A 17500-nucleotide genomic window follows, 5' to 3' on the forward strand; every position below is an offset into this window, starting at 1 on the left:
TTGGTTATGGATGTGAAGTCTCTCCGTTATGGATGTGACAGATGTAAAAAATAGCACTTGTGTGACTTTGGTAAATCAAATATAATTGTTTGAAAACACTGACAGAGATATTTTTGAGTATTTTTACAGTACAAGCCTAAGCATACAACGTGGAGAACGTTTCACTATTTTGGTAATAACTTTAGTTTTTTTTATGAGAAGGTTGACATTTGCATGGAATTGCTCATAAAATATAAATGTGCAAGATGTGTATATTTAACATTGGTAATTAAATTCTGGCACTTTTCTGCACACCTCAAATCCATCTAAATGACGCCAATTGTATAACATCTTCATGTGAACATTCTCACGGGTCTCCTATTCTGCACATAGGACAATAACTGTATTCAGAGATGCTCACTCACGTCTGTCCCATCAAAACAAACATGTTTATTCTGCACTTGTCTAATTGTTCAAAATGTCAGATGCCAACATTATGCACGTTAAAAATGTGTAAGAAACAAAATTTGCAGTTATAATCTTTGCTCACCCATCCTTCAAAAGACTCCTCTTTGTTGTTGGTCTTCATCAGATCGTCAAACTGGATGGTACAGTTGGCCACAAAGTCGTCGTAACCGATCGGTGCGTCATGAAAAACGGCCAGCTCCACTTGCTTACCGTTGTTTACGTTAACGGAAAACTCCTCGTTATAAGTGGGCATGTTGGTTTTCAGCTTAGTGTGCGTCTGTCCGATCTTATACTCGTCCACTTTCACGACTATGTAGGGGTCGAGGGTTTGGGTCGCCTTGTTGAACATCACAGCGTGGCGCATGGAGGTGGTCGTGGGCTTCAGGTCCACAGCTTCACCGATACGCAACTTCAGATATCCGTTGAACTTCATGATGCCTTTCTGAGAAAAATACACGCCTGAAAGACTTAAACGCAGGACACTGTATTACTCACATGGGGAAGCGTAAATAGGCAAACGCACGGCAGTTAGAAGCGTCTGCATCTGAAACGCGCTGTTGGAAACACCTGCTTTGCGGAAGAACTGAAGTGAGAGGGCAGAAAGGGGAAGTGAGGGAGTTTTTCTGTCGCCTGAACGCCTGAATGAACGCGTCTCCCTCGAGAAATGCAGGCACAACAATGTGTCTCGCTCTGTCATTAAACCTTCCTGTTATATCCGTAATTTGAGATCATAGAAGATGGGCTTTGCGGAGTACTTTTCTCGACACAGTCTGTCCAAGTGGACTTAAATTCAGACAGGGCACATTTGATGGGTCAATTAGAGATGGACCGATAGAAAAAAAAGTCCAAATGTGTTTCTTTAAAGAAACGAAGGCAAGAGCGCACCATCTTTGAAGTACCTGCACGTGAAAAGTAGGTAGAAAAACAAAACACACCTGATTTATTTTGAGAGTATGGAAACACCACCACCTATCGGCAGACATTTAAGTGGTGCGCTTAATGTTTCGTTAATTTCTATTAAATAAATTAATTTGATAAATACAATTTTGCTAAGACAGTTTTGAAAATGAATTCATGCATAAATAAATGGTGTTTTAAAATAAATACATATATATATATTGAACTGTTTAAATGATATCTTATACTAATTGTATAATTATACGTCGTTGATGAACAAAATGCCATTTTTGTAACATTTAAAATCAGGCAAATAAATAACTAATAAAATACACTAATGTATACGATATTCATTATAAGTAGTATATTAAAAGCTATTTTCTCATTAGGCCTATTTAGATTTTTAAATCAAAATTTTAAATAGTTATATCTCGACCAAATGTCCTATCTTAACAGAATTTACAAAAATAGAAAGCTTATTTATTTAGCTTTCAGGTGATAGATAAATTACAATAGAAAATGTACACTTAAGATAGTAGTCCAGGTAGTTTTTTTTTTACAGCTACCATGTCCTTCAAAGGCCCTGGAGCATTTTTTTTTTTTTTTTTTTTTTTTTATTTTGGTAGTCCAGGGACACATAGGCCTAACATTACAGCCGGTTAATCTAAAACGGCCAACGTGCATTAACCTTTAACGGCTGCATCCGCCAATTTATTTCCAATATTGTCAATTAATTGGGATTCTGCTGGTTTGCTGAATGTTGGTGATGATGCAGTGATGCTGAGTTAGTGATTTGGGTGTAGTATGAACACTTGTCAGCAGGAGGCGCTCTAGCTCAAGATTCCTGCAGGTTCAGTTTTTCATCCATCAGCAATAGTATCTGGATGCAGCCTTTCTGATGCACGCTGAGATTATATCACTCAGCGATGCAATCTTAGACACAGTGCACTCAAATGGAGCGAGTGACGTCACTGTCAGAGGTAGGGTTAGGGGTGGGGTTAGGTGAGCCCATTAAAAAGCATTGGATGCAGCTCAGATTGCACTGCACCAGATCTGCATCCAGACCCCTCTCTCCATCAGACCCTTGTGCAGTTTTTTTATGGAGTCGTCTTCTGACCTTGTTGCTCTCACTCTCTCTGGAGTGTTGTGTAGTATGAAACTGTGTTAAACATGTATTCAGGGTTAAATCAGCATTAAATTACTGGTCTAGTGGTTTAGTCTCCTCTCGGGTCTTCATTACAGAACTGGCCTCTTCACCTGCAGCTCGATATGGGAGTTGAAACTCAGGCCATCGAGGAGAGAAGAGCAGAACTGTTTTGCTCACTGAGGTTTGATTGAAATCAGGCAGTTCACACACTCTCAGCTAACCTGAGAGTGTGTTCACAACACATTTGTAGATGTGTGTGAATGTGTGTTCACAACACATTTATAGACGTGTGTGAGTGTGTGTTGCTGTTGGCATCTGGTGATTTGTGCCAGGTCTACAAAACCAGAGTGGAGCAATGTTAGCATCAAATACTAATCATGCATCAGCTAATACTTTTTGAAAATTAAGAGTTTTTGACATTTTAATATATTTTTGGAATGTATGTCTAGCATTGGATTTTTGTATTTCTATATTTTTGCATGTATTTATTTCTTAATAAGAGAAACTAAATCATAATATTAAATCATTTAATATTAAATTATTTTGCATACTAATATAATGAGAACTTTAATAGTTTTAATAATAATTTAAACTTGTTTTTATATATATATATATATATATATATATATATATATATATATATATATATATATATATATATATATATATATATATATAAATTATATCATGATATAATTTTAGTTTGGAGGATATACAGTGCATCCGGAAAATATTCATAGCATTTCACTTTTTCAACATTTTTTATGTTACAGCCTTATTCCAAAATGGATTAAATTAATTTATTTCCTCAAACTTCTACACACAATACCTCATAATGACAATGTGAAAAAAGATTTTTTTTAATTGTTGCAAATTTATTAAAAATAAAAAACCTGAAAAATCACATGTACATAAGTATTCACAGCCTTTGCTCAATACTTTTTGACGCACCTTTGGCAGCAATTACAGCCTCCAGTCTTTTTGAATATGATGCCAGAAGCTTGGCACACCTGTCTTTGGGAGTTTTTGCCCATTCCTCTTTGCAGTACCTCTCAAGCTCTATCAGGTTGGATGGCAAGCGACTGTGTACAGCCATTTTCAGATCTCTCCAGGGATGTTTAATAGGATTTAGGTCTGGGCTCTGGCTGGCCCACTCAAGGACATTTACTGAGTTGTTGTAAAGCCACTCCATTGATATTTTGGCGGTGTGTTTTGAGTCATTGTCTTGCTGGAAGATAAACTGTCACCCTGGTCTGAGGTCAAGAGCACTCTGACGCAGGTTTTTATTCAGAATGTCTCTGTACATTGCTGCATTCATCTTTCCTTCTATACTGACTAGTCATCCAGCTCCTGCTGATTGGTGGATTGCTGCACAGGTGGTTGTCCTTCTATAAGGTTCTCTTCTCTCCACAGAAGAACGCTGGAGCTCAGACAGAGTGACCACCGGGTTATTGATCACCTCCCTGACTAAGACCCTTCTCCCCCGATCACTCAGCTTAGATGGCAGGCCAGCTCTAGGAGTCCTGGTGGTTCCAAACATCTTCTACTTACGGATGATGGAGGCCACTGTGCTCATTGGAACTTTCAGAGCAGCAGAAACTTTTCTGTAACCTTTCCCAGCCTTGTGCCTTGAGACAATCCCGTCTCGGAGGTCTACAGACAATTCCTTTGTCTTCATGCTTGGTTTGTGCTTTGACATGCACTGTCAACCCTGGGACCTTATATAGACGGGTGTATGCCTTTTCAAATCATGTCCAATCAACTGAATTTACCACAGGTGAACTCCAATTAAGCTGCTGAAACATCTCAAGAATGATCAGTGGAAACAGAATGTACCCAAGCTCAATTTAGAGCTTCACGCCAAAGGCTGTGAATAGTTATGTACATGTGATTTTTTAGTTTTTTTCTTGTTAATAAATTTGCAACAATTACAAAAAAAATCTTTTGTGTGTAAAATTTAAGCAAATAAATGAATTTAATCCATTTTAGAATAAGGCTGTAACATAAAAAAATGTGCAAAAATTGAAGCGCTATGAATACTTTCTGTATGCACTGTACATTCATTCATACATGCAAACATGATAGACGGATAGATCATTTTCTAAAATTATATGTATAAAAATATTATTAAAAAATATAACGATATCTTAAACACTGATTTATAATATAATATAATATAATATAATATAATATAATATAATATAATATAATACAATACAATACAATACAATACAATACAATACAATACAATATAATATAATATAATGATAAAACATGCAAGCTCGGTTACTGACATAGACCATATCACACACGAAGACAAAACCAGCAAACCCTCCAGGTTTCGTTCAGCTCCCACATACAGTACAATCTAACACACAGCAAGAATTAGAATTGATTTCTGAATCTCTTGTTTACACACACGCACTGCTATGCTTACACTTATTGAACTGTTGCTATGAATGTCAGGCCATAAGACTAGTGGAGATGTGGGTGAGAAGGTATTTATGGGTGAAAGGCCAAAGTGTGTGTGTGTGTGTGTGTGTGTGTGGCTGGTATTATTACTCAGTGTTTGGGAATGGCAACAGCTGCAGCAGGAGAGCGTAAAAGAAGAAAAAAAAACTAAAATCAGAGAAAGAAAGAGAGAGAGTGAATGATGGAGTGAGTGTCGAGTTGAAAAAGAGTGACAGGGAGAGCGAACAGAGAGGACAGAACAGAAGTGTTTTAAAGCAGAGGGGAAAGTGTGTGACACAGGGCAGGGTACGATTGTGTATGTGTGTGTGAAATGAACTCCAGATGTGATGTGGTCCCAGCGCAGACCAGGCGTCGGAGCAAAATTAGAGGGATTTAGCCCAAAGTGTATTTAGTTTTTGTCCACGTTAGTGTGTGTCTGTACAGTAAAAAGTGTATACTTCACTTGATAGCATGCAGGAGACATGCTCAGTAGAGCGATTAATTCCTTGTCCAGTGTCTGCTTTTCTTCTTAACAAAAGTCTTCTTTCCAAAAACTATTTGTGCGTAATTAAAATACACTTTTGGAAGTCTTTCAGTTTTCTGACACATGTATCTATCAATGCAGCCATTTATTGTCCTGGTCATCTTCAATACCTTATGAAAAAAAAGTAAATAAATAAATAAAGAAGTTGTCTCAACTTAAAATTTTAAGGCAACAAATTTCAGGACATTTTTGAGTTTACTCAAGTTTCAACCCAAATACTGCACTTGACTCGACCTAATGTCCTGAAGTTTGTTGCCTTAAAATTTGAAATTAAGTCTATTTTTTTCCAGTGTAGTTTGTCATTGAATATTTTTTACTTGATCTTTTCTGCCAGTGTTCTGATTCACCTGGGTGGACAAACTAAGTTTAATTTAATTCAATTAATTCTATAGCGTTTTACAATTTAGATTGCGTCAAAGCAGCTTAACATACAAGTTCTAGTAAATTGAAACTGTGTCAGTCCAGTTTTCAGAGTTCTTGAGTTTAGTTCAAAAGTTCAAGTTGTAAAAAACTATTTCTTTTGGACTCGTATATCCAGAGCTCAACACATGTCTATTGTTTTGTCATCCTAGTTTGTTGTTGTTCCGTCTCCTTGGTTTCTTTTCTGAATGTGAAACAGTGGCCCAATTCTGTATTGACACCTTGTGGACAAATAGTGCAAAGACAAAATATGCATGTAATTGTATATTCTGTTCCGATGTATTTTCGAAACAGTTGTAAATTAAGGTTTTATATACGAAACATTTTAGTACATCACATTGTTATATACTAAATTTGATCATTTATAACAATTTTATTTAATAACGTGATTTAATTTATAGTAGTAGATTAGTATATTTAGTTTTTAATATTATTATCTCACATGTATACTTTATTCATTGATAATTGTTATTAATTTATCTGCATGTTTTAAATCTCTGTTATGCTGATGATACACGTCAACTTTTTGGGCAATGTTGTCGGGCAATTTTTCAGAGCGATGTTGCTTGCAACAGTATTGTATCTGTAGCCCATTGCCCTTATTAGTTACGATGTTTCTCACCCGGTTGCCCATTTATGGCAACATTTCCCTAAGTTGCCCAGCAACGTTGCTTCATAAGTTGCCCTGTGCATGATTAGCATTAGGGTTTAAAAATATATTTTTAAAAAAATAGGCTTGAATTTTACTGATGTAAAGTAGCTAAAATGACATCAGTCTAACAACAGTTACTAGCCGAATATATTAATAAATGACAACTGACACTGAATAGTATTTAATACATAATAAAGCAAGACAAAATATAGAAACAGAAATGAATGCAGAGAAGACCAATTTACAGTGTAATATCTTCACAACAGTCTATGCTGCCTTTATTTCCATCATTATGTGTGTATTTTAATGTAAATGAGTGACAGTTATGGATTTGAGATTGTAGGATATGACAGCACCTGAAATACACTACAATGTTTAAAGTTAGCGTCTCACTTCATGCATGTAAATAGTATAAATATAAAGGCAAACAAATGATTAAAATATAATTAAGGGATGAGATAGTTTTCAAAGGAAACAGTTGTCAATAATTGATATGGGTGGCACAGTGGCTTAGTGGTTAGCACTTTCGCCTCACAGCAAGAAGATTGCTGGTTCAAGTCCTGGCTCAGTTGGCATTTCTGTGTGGAGTTTGCATGTTCTGCCCGTGTTCGCGTGGGTTTCCTCCGTTATCCCCCACAGTTCTAAAACATGCATGATCAGTGAATTGGGTAAGCAAAATTGGCCATAGTGTTTGAGTGTGTGTGAATGTGAGAGTGTAGGGATGTTTCCCAGTACTGGGTTGAGGCTGAAAGAGCATCCACGGTGTAAAACATATACTGGAATAGTTGGTGGTTCATTCCACTGTGGCGATCCCTAATAAATAAGGCACTAAGCCGAAGGAAAATGAATGAATAATTGATATCTCTATTACTCACCCCGTGGAGAAGAGGTATCCTCAACTGAACAGCGCTGAACATTCTTGTTAAACTAAACACACAAAAAAGCACATTAGTAGGAAGCAAGTTACAACTTTGAAAGTTAAAATACCACAACATCTTAAGAAAGAAGAAGTAAATTACCTGCTGAGAAACTTGAGGTTGATGGCTGAGCTCCAGAAAACTTCAGGACTACATTGTGCCAAAATTGAACTGCTATTATGTATAAATAACCACATTTTTTTAGAACAATCTGGACTATTGTGAAACAAGAATGATCACAGTATATAATTTGTACTTTGAGAGCAAAATAAAAGAGAAGAAATGTCTTAGAGAATACAAAATGTCACTATAGAGTCAAAGTGCATGATTGCGTGTTTGTTTCTTCCTAACAGAGTCTTCAGGATGATTTACTGAACGTCTGTGACACAGGGAGCACGGTTACTGATAGAGCATGAAAATCAATTCTGGAGGAAGGAGAAGAACAGAGATGCAGAAAAAAGTCCAGGGGAGAAAAAAAACATATGTCAGCATGAAAGGGCCAATCGGCATGAAAAGAAATCAGACAGACATACAGCAAAATCACCTTGTGTAGGCAGCGCTTAACGGTGAGCAGATGTTTCTGCTGGTGTGTGAATATGAACTGTGTTCTGAAGGTAAAGCAATCACTGCTGGGCTGAATTGAGCCTATAGCTGAAAACAGACATAATACTAGCCAGATACCCAAGAGCTGTGGAGATCGTTTTTCCCTATTCACTGAAAGCTAGCATGAAATAGTGTTGTAAGGTATGTTATTTAGATATGTTTACACAAAAGGTCCAAGAATCATGTTTGTACTATTCATGCGTTTGATTCACGCTCATAATATTAACAGCTAAATATTAACTAAACCTTGTTATTGAAATTAGTGAGGTTAATTAGGTTAGTAGACAATCTACTAATAATGACCACTAATTGGCATGTAGTTACTTCAAAAGAATGTTGGGGAAAGTTACTTTAGAAAGTAATGCATTGAGTTACTCCCCAAAAAGTAACTAGCTGTGTTATTTACTTTTCATGGTAAATAATGCATTACGTTACTTTTGAGTTTTTTTTTTGGACCTGGCTGCGGCTTAATCTCTTTCTGAACTTGCAGGGTTTTTTTCTCTTCTTAATAGAGGAGCTCTGCAATTAACAACACACTGTGTAACCTTCATTTACCTTTAAAAAACACACATAAAAAATGAATGCAAGCTTATTTTATCTTTGGACAACTTCCTGATCCCAAAGCTCTACATGCCGTTTATACAGATTAATGGCAGTTTAAAGCAATGCGTTTGCTACTTTTGTACTTTTTTGTCTTATTTAAAAGTAAAATCTCTGTCCATTCAATCCTTTTTTCCTTTTCTTCCATGTGTTTAAAATAATAACCATATTTCTATCGCAGAAATATAAGGCTCTACGATCTTACTTTCTGTCTGTTCCTGCATTCTCTCATTGCATGCGGGATTCAACGTGACTGTTCATTTTAATTCAGCAATTTATTATTTAAAAGCAAATACTAAACTAAAAAGGAAATCGCATTACTTTTTTTTAAAAGCATCTCAAATATTAATACTTATTTTTTTATATACGAAACCATTTTAGTATATCACATTGTTATATACTAAATTTTATCATTTATAATAATTCTATTTAATTACATGATTTTAATTTATAGTAGTAGATTAGTATATTTATTTTTTAATATTACTATCTCACATGTATACTTTATTCAGTGATAATTGTTATTAGTTTATCTGTATGTTTTAAATCTCTGTTATGCTGATGATACACGTCAACTTTTTGGGCAATGTTGTCGGGCAATTTTTCAGAGCGATGTTGCTTGCAACAGTATTGTATTTGTAGCCCATTGCCCTTATTAGTTACCATGTTTCTCACCCGGTTGCCCATTTATGGCATCATTTCCCTAAGTTGCAGTTATCAGAAAAGAGTTATTAAAACTACTATGTTTAGAAATGTGTTAAAAAAAAAATCTTCTCTCCGTTAAACAGAAATTAAGGAAAAATAAATAAAAAAGGGGACTAATAATTCAGAGGGGCTAATAATTCTGTCTTCAACTTTATATATAAATTCCCCCAAAGAATTTTTCATTTTGTAAAATGTGTTGCACGACCATGAAACACCTCATCTCCATTAAATCCCAAAATTTGATCTAGTATTCAGTGCTGTCACTTAATATAACTAAATGGACCACATTTCTTATCTGCAGCTCCTTTTTGTCTGAATGCTTAATTATCCAGAGCTGCACAATGAATGCTGCTTTAATTACAGACCACCAGAACAACACAATAACATGTTTAACAAGTACATGTGAGATTGTGAGTGTGCGCGTATGTGTGTTACTGACTGCCTTACATTGGGCGGTCTCTAAAGCTAATGCAGCATATTAGAAACAGCAGGAGAGAGCAAAGGCCAGGGACTACACACACACACACACATACATACACATACGCGCACACACATGCACATTCACACACGCATAGAGCATTTGTTTTCCATTATCTGACATACAGAGAACCCTCTGTCCAAATCAATGAAGAAAAATCAGCCTGTCTATCAATCTCTCTCACATGCAAACCAGCAAAAACATACACTAATGCTTGGATCTCTTAGACTAAACATGGATCACTGACTCCATTCCAGATGCCACAGTACAAGAGCCACAGAGCAACCAGCTTGAATTCTTATTTCCCTTTATTTATTTATTTATTCATACCATATATAAAAATATGCATTAAAATTGGACATATACACAAGGTTACAATGGTTAAAAAAATAACTGCTATCATTTATTCTTCCTTCATTTAAAATACAAATCTAAAGGAAATACTTAAGTTTTAATCTTTGGTTTTACTGTGTTCCAGAAGAAATATACTGAAAATATATTGTAAGTTTTTTTTTCTCCAAATCAGACAAGATGTTCAAATTCGTTAATGGTTTGTGCAAATCTAAAATCTTACAATCAGTAACTGAAAAACTGGCAATGCTGTTTCCTAATTTATTGATCACAGCAACTGCCTGAGTCAAATATTGTCAAACTCAGATGTTCAGTAAGATTCTTCTGTATTTTAGTGCTTGATATTGTGAAGTTGATTGTGTTCAATTCGGTGCTCAAGTTTCATAACAGCATTATAAGTACACAAGGAGTGTCATGAGAGCACAGCAGCCTGGCCTCATTCGTATGGTCTTCTTGAAGCAGCATTTGGTCCAGTAAACAGTCTAGCTGGTGAATCACCTGTAAAATAAGGCTCCTCTTAAAGGCAGGATGAGTCAAGCTTACAACTCATGCAGTGTTTCCCATAATGATGATGTCAAAGGTCAAGGACCTTGAACCCATGAGACAATGATGACACTCAGACTCAGCACACCCACAATCAGACCAATCACCAACAGAAAGACCGCCTAGAAAGAAAAAAAAAAAAAAGGTTGAAAAAACAAAATCAACCTGTCAGACACAGAATTCAATAATATAATATATTGCAGTAATGTATATTCGCAATATTGTTATTGTGGGCACTGTACATTTCCAGTGTCTTTTAAGCACACCATCCTCTTATCTATTGAAGGTAATGTACAGTATTTATTTTCTGTTATTTGAAAATCATTTGACAGCATGTGATTAAATGGACAACATTAAAGTTCGTCCACCTTTTCAACATCTTTTTTGTAATTACCATATTCAGTCAGGCCTATAAATATTAGGACATTGACACAATACTAATTTTTTGTCTCTATACACAAACACAATGGATTTGAAATGAAACAAATGTTTGTGTTGTTTTTTTCAGCCTAATGATGGCTTGCTTGACTAGTGACAGCTCTTTGGATCTCATCTTGAGAGTTGACAGCATCAGATTCCAAATGCAAACAAATATCACACTTGAAATGAACTCTGGACCTTTTATCTGCTGTAATTGGGATGAGGGAATAACACACACCTGGCCATAAAACAGCTGAAAAGCCAATTCTCCCATTACTTTTGGTCCCTAAACAAGTGGGAGGCACATATGCAAACTGTTGTAATTGACACCATTCACCTGATTTGGATGCAAATACCCTCAAAATAAAGCTGACAGTCTGCAGTTAAAACACATCTTGTTCGTTTCATTTTAAATCCATTGTTTTAGCGCATAGAGCCAAAAATGTAAGAATTGTGTCAATGTCCCATTATTTACAGACCTGACTGTATACCATGATAAAAAGATTCAGTAATTATTATGGCATGAAAATTTGATACCATCAGATACTGATTTCCTTTAGGGTACAAAGACTAGTAAAGTAAAACATGCTAGACTTTTAAAGTTTGAAATATACATGTAAATAATCAATAAGTTGGTCCCACTTTATATTAAGTGGTCTTAACTACTAGATACATCAAAAAATAAAAGTACAACATACTTATTGTGTTCATATTGTATTGCACAACACTTCTGATGCTCTAGAGCAGTGGTTCCCAAAGTAGGGGTGACTTGGCAATTTCCAAAAATCAAATTAATTTTCTTAAACATTTATCCATAACCTACTGAAGAACGAAACAGTAGTTAATAGTAACATTATTAACATGTTAATAATTAACATTAAAAAACAACATGCAAATAAAAAGCCATCAGCCTTTCGATTTTTTTGTGACCCATGGGGTGTCTACATTATATTAAAGACACAGCAATGGCGCCAGATGCACCAGATTTTCTGACACTTTTCGCACATTAAAAATAAATACAGGCCACAACTGAACATGGAGGATATTCTCCAAGTGGCGTTCTCCAAAATTAAACGATAAATAGACTTGGGTCTATTGGTATGTATGTGCTGTTGTGTGCAAGGTTTATATATTTATAACCACCTCAGGGAATATTGGGGGTAACGAGTCACTGGCATTGTTATTTTGAGGGTCGCAGGCTGAAAAGTTTGGGAACTCCTGTTCTAGAGGAGGGATACGGGTAATGATAGGGACAAAATTGGTGGTATGGGTAGGTTTAAGGGTGGATTAAGGTGGGTTATATTTGTTAAAATATAAATACAAATGTAAAAACAAGCATGTACACAATAACTGCCTTACACCAAATAACTAAATGTAAGTACATAGTAAATTCCACAAGGATGCAATTAATTACAGTAAAACAATAAAACATTTATAATGTTGCAAACGAATTAGAAGTAAAATAAATGCGCTTCTTTTGAACTTTCTATTCATTAATCAATACAAATACTACATTTATGATCAAATAAATGCATCCTTGGTGAGGAAAACAGACCGCTCATCTCTGAACTAGTGTAGAAATTTTTTATGTAATTCCCTCAGAATAAGATTTTTTTTTTTTGTAAAGAAAGTAATATGGTACTGAATAAGACTTTAGTTACCCCGATTGAATTGAACGATCTGATTGGCTCAGAACTGATTCTCAAGAAAAACATTCCTGGATACACAAACAGCAAACATGTGGAGGTCGTAGAACCTGGAATCACACATGAAAAAGTACTGAGACACACACACACACACAAAACATACCTTTTTAACAGCAGAGCAGTTACTTTAATAATGAAGCACAGACACTCACCCACCACACCAAACACATTCCTAATGTCAGGAACAAAAATAGCGAGCAGCAGCACAAGAGTGAGGATGAAAAAACAGGAAAGGATATGAGAGAGCCAAGAGAACTCCCGCTCTCCCCTGCATAACATCAACACTGCTTTGCGTGCCTGAGAGAAAGAAAAAAGGAGGAAACAGACTTGTGTATTCTGAATTTCTCATTTGAATATTTCACAGTCTGGTGTTTGACTTACTGGAAAGTGAATGAGCGGCACAGTGAGCAGAACAGCCAATAAAATTGCGAGGCGAACTGACATCACCAAAATATCTCGAGGAAGGTAGGTGTTGTATGCCAACAACAGCTCTGAGCCAACATGTGCTGTGAATGAAGAAGGATTTAATGCATCAATCCTGTTGCCTTCATCATTTACAATTTCATCCAAAAATTAACAATAATGTATCCATGTAATTTTCCAGGGATCACCCTGAGACCATTTAGAGTTCAGATGCTCTAATCAAGCCCATGTCATGCAGATAATCATGGGTTATTTGATTATTTATTGTCACTTCAGCAATTTATGGCAATTTAAAGGGAAGAAAATGTAATATAAATGGGAATACAATAAACAATAATGACAACTTTATACATCAATAAAAGACAATTAAAAAAAAGCTTAACTTTTCACTTTAAAAGCATGCTTTTCTTTAAATAAATAAAATGATATATAACTTAAAATTATTCCTGAACAGACTTTTTGAAAACAAAATAAATCAAAGTGTCTTAGTCTTGTGTCTTATGCTTGTCTAGTAGTCTTTAAAAAATGTGTTGTATGAAGAGGGAGGCTTGGCAATGGTTACATGTTGGTGGTGAATAGTTCATCAATAGACCGAGCAAACCTGGATTGGCTAATTCGGCATCTGTATGCAGTTTGGTCTCAGAAATAAAATGTGAAAAGCATCTTTCATTTCTACTTGGGTTGATTTCTTGGGGTTTATTATTTGTACAATTTTCCCACTCCACCTGCCATTTTCATATATGTACAAATTGCTAATCATGGGATATAATCATACCGTTTAATTAGCACATTAAGAAGTATACTCTAAATGGCAATTTTTTCAAAGATTCTTTCATAATTGTTTGCTAATTGTTTTTTTAACAGTTATAGAGTAGATGACACTTACAACTTCTGTGATTAATTAATTTGGATTAAAAATTAAGCTCAAAAATCAAACGGGTGATTCAAAAGCCAACAATATTTCTCAGTGTGACACAAAAAATTAAAAAAAAATAAATAAAAAAATATAAATAAAATAATAATAATAATAAATAACGCATCATTACTCTGCAGGGAGGTCAATCTCCAAACATTTATCATATATCATCCATCCTGACCAGACTGGATTTATCCCCGGAAGATTCTCTTTCTTTAATGCATGTCGTCTTTTTAATACAACATACGCCAATCATGCAAAAATGAAAGGGGCATCGATTATATCTTTGGATGCACAAAAAGCTTTCGACAAAGGAAGGTCAATCTCCAAAAACAAGATTCAAAAGGCACAAAAGATTAACTATAAAGTTGTAATAATCATGATAACAGTGATATCCAGAACACACACTGTATAATGATGACAATGCAGGAGAATGGAGCCACTGTCCATCAGACTTTTAATTCAAAAACTTAAATGGGGCTAAACATATTTAGACAATGATATTTAGATAAAGCTTAACAAAACATATACTTCAAGGGCCTTTTGTAGCTTGAGAAATGTACTTACAATAAAAGGTGAGGTATCCAAAAAGGGCCGAGAATAGATATACCACAAAACTAAGAAAGATGCTGACATTAGTCACTCTCTGCATTCTCTTCTTGGTGGGCCTAAAAAAAAAAATAAATAAAAAAATAAAAAAAAAACCACACACACATATACACATAGGATTACAACAACAGACTATACATTTGAAGTCAGAATTATTAGCCCTCATGAATTATTAGCCCCCTGTATATTTTTCCCCAATATTTGTTTAACAGAAAGATTTTTTTTTCAACATTTCTAAACATATTAGTTTTAATAACTAATTTCTAATAACTGATTTGTTTTGTCTATGCCATGATGACAGTAATTTTGCTAGATATTTTTCAAGACACTTCTATACAGATTAAAGTGACATTTAAAAGGCTCAACTAGGTTAATTAGGCAAGTCGTAAAACAGTGGTTTGTTCTGCAGACAATCGAAAAAATTATTTAAGAAAAAATTAAAAACTGCTTTATTCTAGCCAAAATAAAAGAAATAAGACTTCCTTCAGAGGAAAAAATATTATAGGAAATACTGTGAATGATTCCTTGCTCTGTTAACCATTTATCCATTTTTTTTTTCAAATTTAGATAGTCACAGCAGGGCTAATAATTTTGACTTCAACTGTATATGTGTCAGATGCCCAAAAAGAGGAGCGCTGAGTGAACTGACCTGTGTAACTCACAGTAAATGGGTAAAACTGCTGTATGGCACAGGAAGGAGAAAGCCATTGTTGGGACGGCATAAGCACTCTGTAATACACACACGCAGTCATTTCTCACCCTCCTGAAGTGTGTGCGGTTATGCTATAATATTACAACTAATATTTGGGTTTCTAATAGCCTCGCAAGGCGGTCTTTAAATCAAAACATAGCTCTCGCACTCACCTTACTAGAGATCACAAACAGTTGTGCGGTGCACTCAGAGGTATTTAAGCTCTGGGGATAGAAAAAATAACATCAAGTTGATGTGAATGTGAAGATTAGAATGAAATCAAGACAGAAAGTGAATATTAAAAACTGCTCTGATATTTAGATCGCAATATCTGTTCAATATCAGCCAGCTGTTTAAGGAAATAAAGGTTTTGACATCTAGCTCAAGAGAGTCAAAGGTCTCTTTCCTTATAAAAACAATCCTACTTCCTGTTTCTGAAGGGTGGGATCTAATCTGTCATCCAAAATGTTAGAGATTAAATCACAACTTTTATCTTACAAAAAAGCTAAAGGGGATGTTTGTGGTAAAGTCTGTCATTCAAGAGCTTGTGTTTTGTGTAATAAAGACAACTCTCGTTTTTACCAAATATTCCAGAATTTACCATTTATCCATATATTTTTTTATTTTTTTATTTAGATGGTCACAATATTGAATCAAAATAATATTCCCTCCTGCTTGCAATACCTCTTCTCTAATCTGATGTCGCATTTACTGACAACCTGCACCATAAGATCGACCAATAGCAAGCCACAACTGTCCAAATAGCCAACCAATTCCTGATAAAAAAAAGCATCAAGTCGGACTTGATTTTGGCTTTATTTCACACAGATATACATTTCACATGACTACTTTCATTTCATGCTAACGTTCTTCTAGGGGTTTTAGGCAAATGTGTGTGTGGTCCTTACCAGGCTCAAAGTTGAGTTAATTGGCAGCGGGCAAGGAATGGACCATTTTTTCACCACCACCTGCAAGGGTGATAAAAACCATCAACATTGGAACGAAAGAGAGGAGAGAGAAAGTGAGAAACAACAACTCACCACTACAGTGAAGAACAGCATGAAGAGGAATGCGAGACTGCTGGTGTAGCCCAAGAAACCTGATAAGGAAACAGAAACCAATGATACACACCATTGCAAACACGTACAAAGCATTAAAAAAAATGAACTCACCAATCTTTGGAAGTAGAGCCAATGGTAATACTATAATTACAGTAACTAAAATCAATAGTGTAACGCCGTTCTCAAACCACTTTCTACGGAGAACAGAAAAGAAATGACAAGATGTTATAAAATGCAGAAGATGCACAAAATAATCTATTTTGCTCACCAAGGCTACACCAGATGTAGTAAATAAAAATATATCGTGAACAGGGCTACATGATATTGGAAAAAAATCAGACATTATGATCTTTTGTTTTGCTGAGATGTATATGAATATAACTGAACCAGATGATTTGAATAGCTCTATTTGGAAAGATTTCATTAATTTAGAGCTCGACTGGGCTGATCAAGTCTGCATCATAAAATAAAATAAATTGCAAGCATAAATAAATATGACAGAGCAGAAATAAAAGTTATTAAAGAATTTTCCCAGCTTCACCAGCTGCTGCCTGTCCGTTAGGAAGCTGTTGATCCACTTTACACCAGATGAAGCAAGACAGAAATTTAAATACAGCCGTTCAGAAGCACAGAATATGCACTCGCTCATGAAATGGTAAGGTTAATAATCTAATTAATTTAAATTTCAAATGGTTTATTTTATTTTCAAGATCTGAGGTAAACCGTCTGCTGCTGCTGCTTTCAGAAGTATGGCAATAAATGTCATGTGAAATGGCGGTTAAACTCACATTATTAGCATTTAACACTGAATAAAGCACATAAGGTGTACCTGAGGTGATCATTGTCAGTTTTCTGTTGTTCAGCTGCAAGAAATAGAAGCCGCTTCTAATATATCAATTCGACGTGTTGATTAGAACAA

The 17500-nt window shown here is 35.2% G+C and overlaps 2 protein-coding genes across 2 annotated transcripts in view; both read right to left on the reverse strand.

The window, feature by feature from the left end:
• prkcha (protein kinase C, eta, a) overlaps positions 1 to 1168 on the reverse strand; it is a 33142-nt gene extending 31974 nt beyond the window's left edge. Inside the window, exon 1 of the mRNA XM_056471114.1 lies at positions 530 to 1168. Coding sequence (XP_056327089.1) covers positions 530 to 880 — 351 coding nt within the window. The 5' untranslated portion in view covers positions 881 to 1168. The remainder of the gene's footprint in view (positions 1 to 529) is intronic.
• Positions 1169 to 10164: 8996 nt separating this feature from the next.
• slc38a6 (solute carrier family 38 member 6) overlaps positions 10165 to 17500 on the reverse strand; it is a 15647-nt gene continuing 8311 nt past the window's right edge. The window contains exons 7-16 of the mRNA XM_056470542.1: positions 16693 to 16775; positions 16561 to 16619; positions 16429 to 16488; positions 15694 to 15744; positions 15479 to 15558; positions 14788 to 14888; positions 13263 to 13387; positions 13034 to 13178; positions 12837 to 12931; positions 10165 to 10877 (exon numbers count right to left, since the gene is read on the reverse strand). Coding sequence (XP_056326517.1) covers positions 10794 to 10877; positions 12837 to 12931; positions 13034 to 13178; positions 13263 to 13387; positions 14788 to 14888; positions 15479 to 15558; positions 15694 to 15744; positions 16429 to 16488; positions 16561 to 16619; positions 16693 to 16775 — 883 coding nt within the window. The 3' untranslated portion in view covers positions 10165 to 10793. The remainder of the gene's footprint in view (positions 10878 to 12836; positions 12932 to 13033; positions 13179 to 13262; positions 13388 to 14787; positions 14889 to 15478; positions 15559 to 15693; positions 15745 to 16428; positions 16489 to 16560; positions 16620 to 16692; positions 16776 to 17500) is intronic.

The sequence above is a fragment of the Danio aesculapii genome, chromosome 13, assembly GCF_903798145.1.
Source record: "Danio aesculapii chromosome 13, fDanAes4.1, whole genome shotgun sequence".
Lineage (NCBI taxonomy): Eukaryota > Metazoa > Chordata > Actinopteri > Cypriniformes > Danionidae > Danio > Danio aesculapii.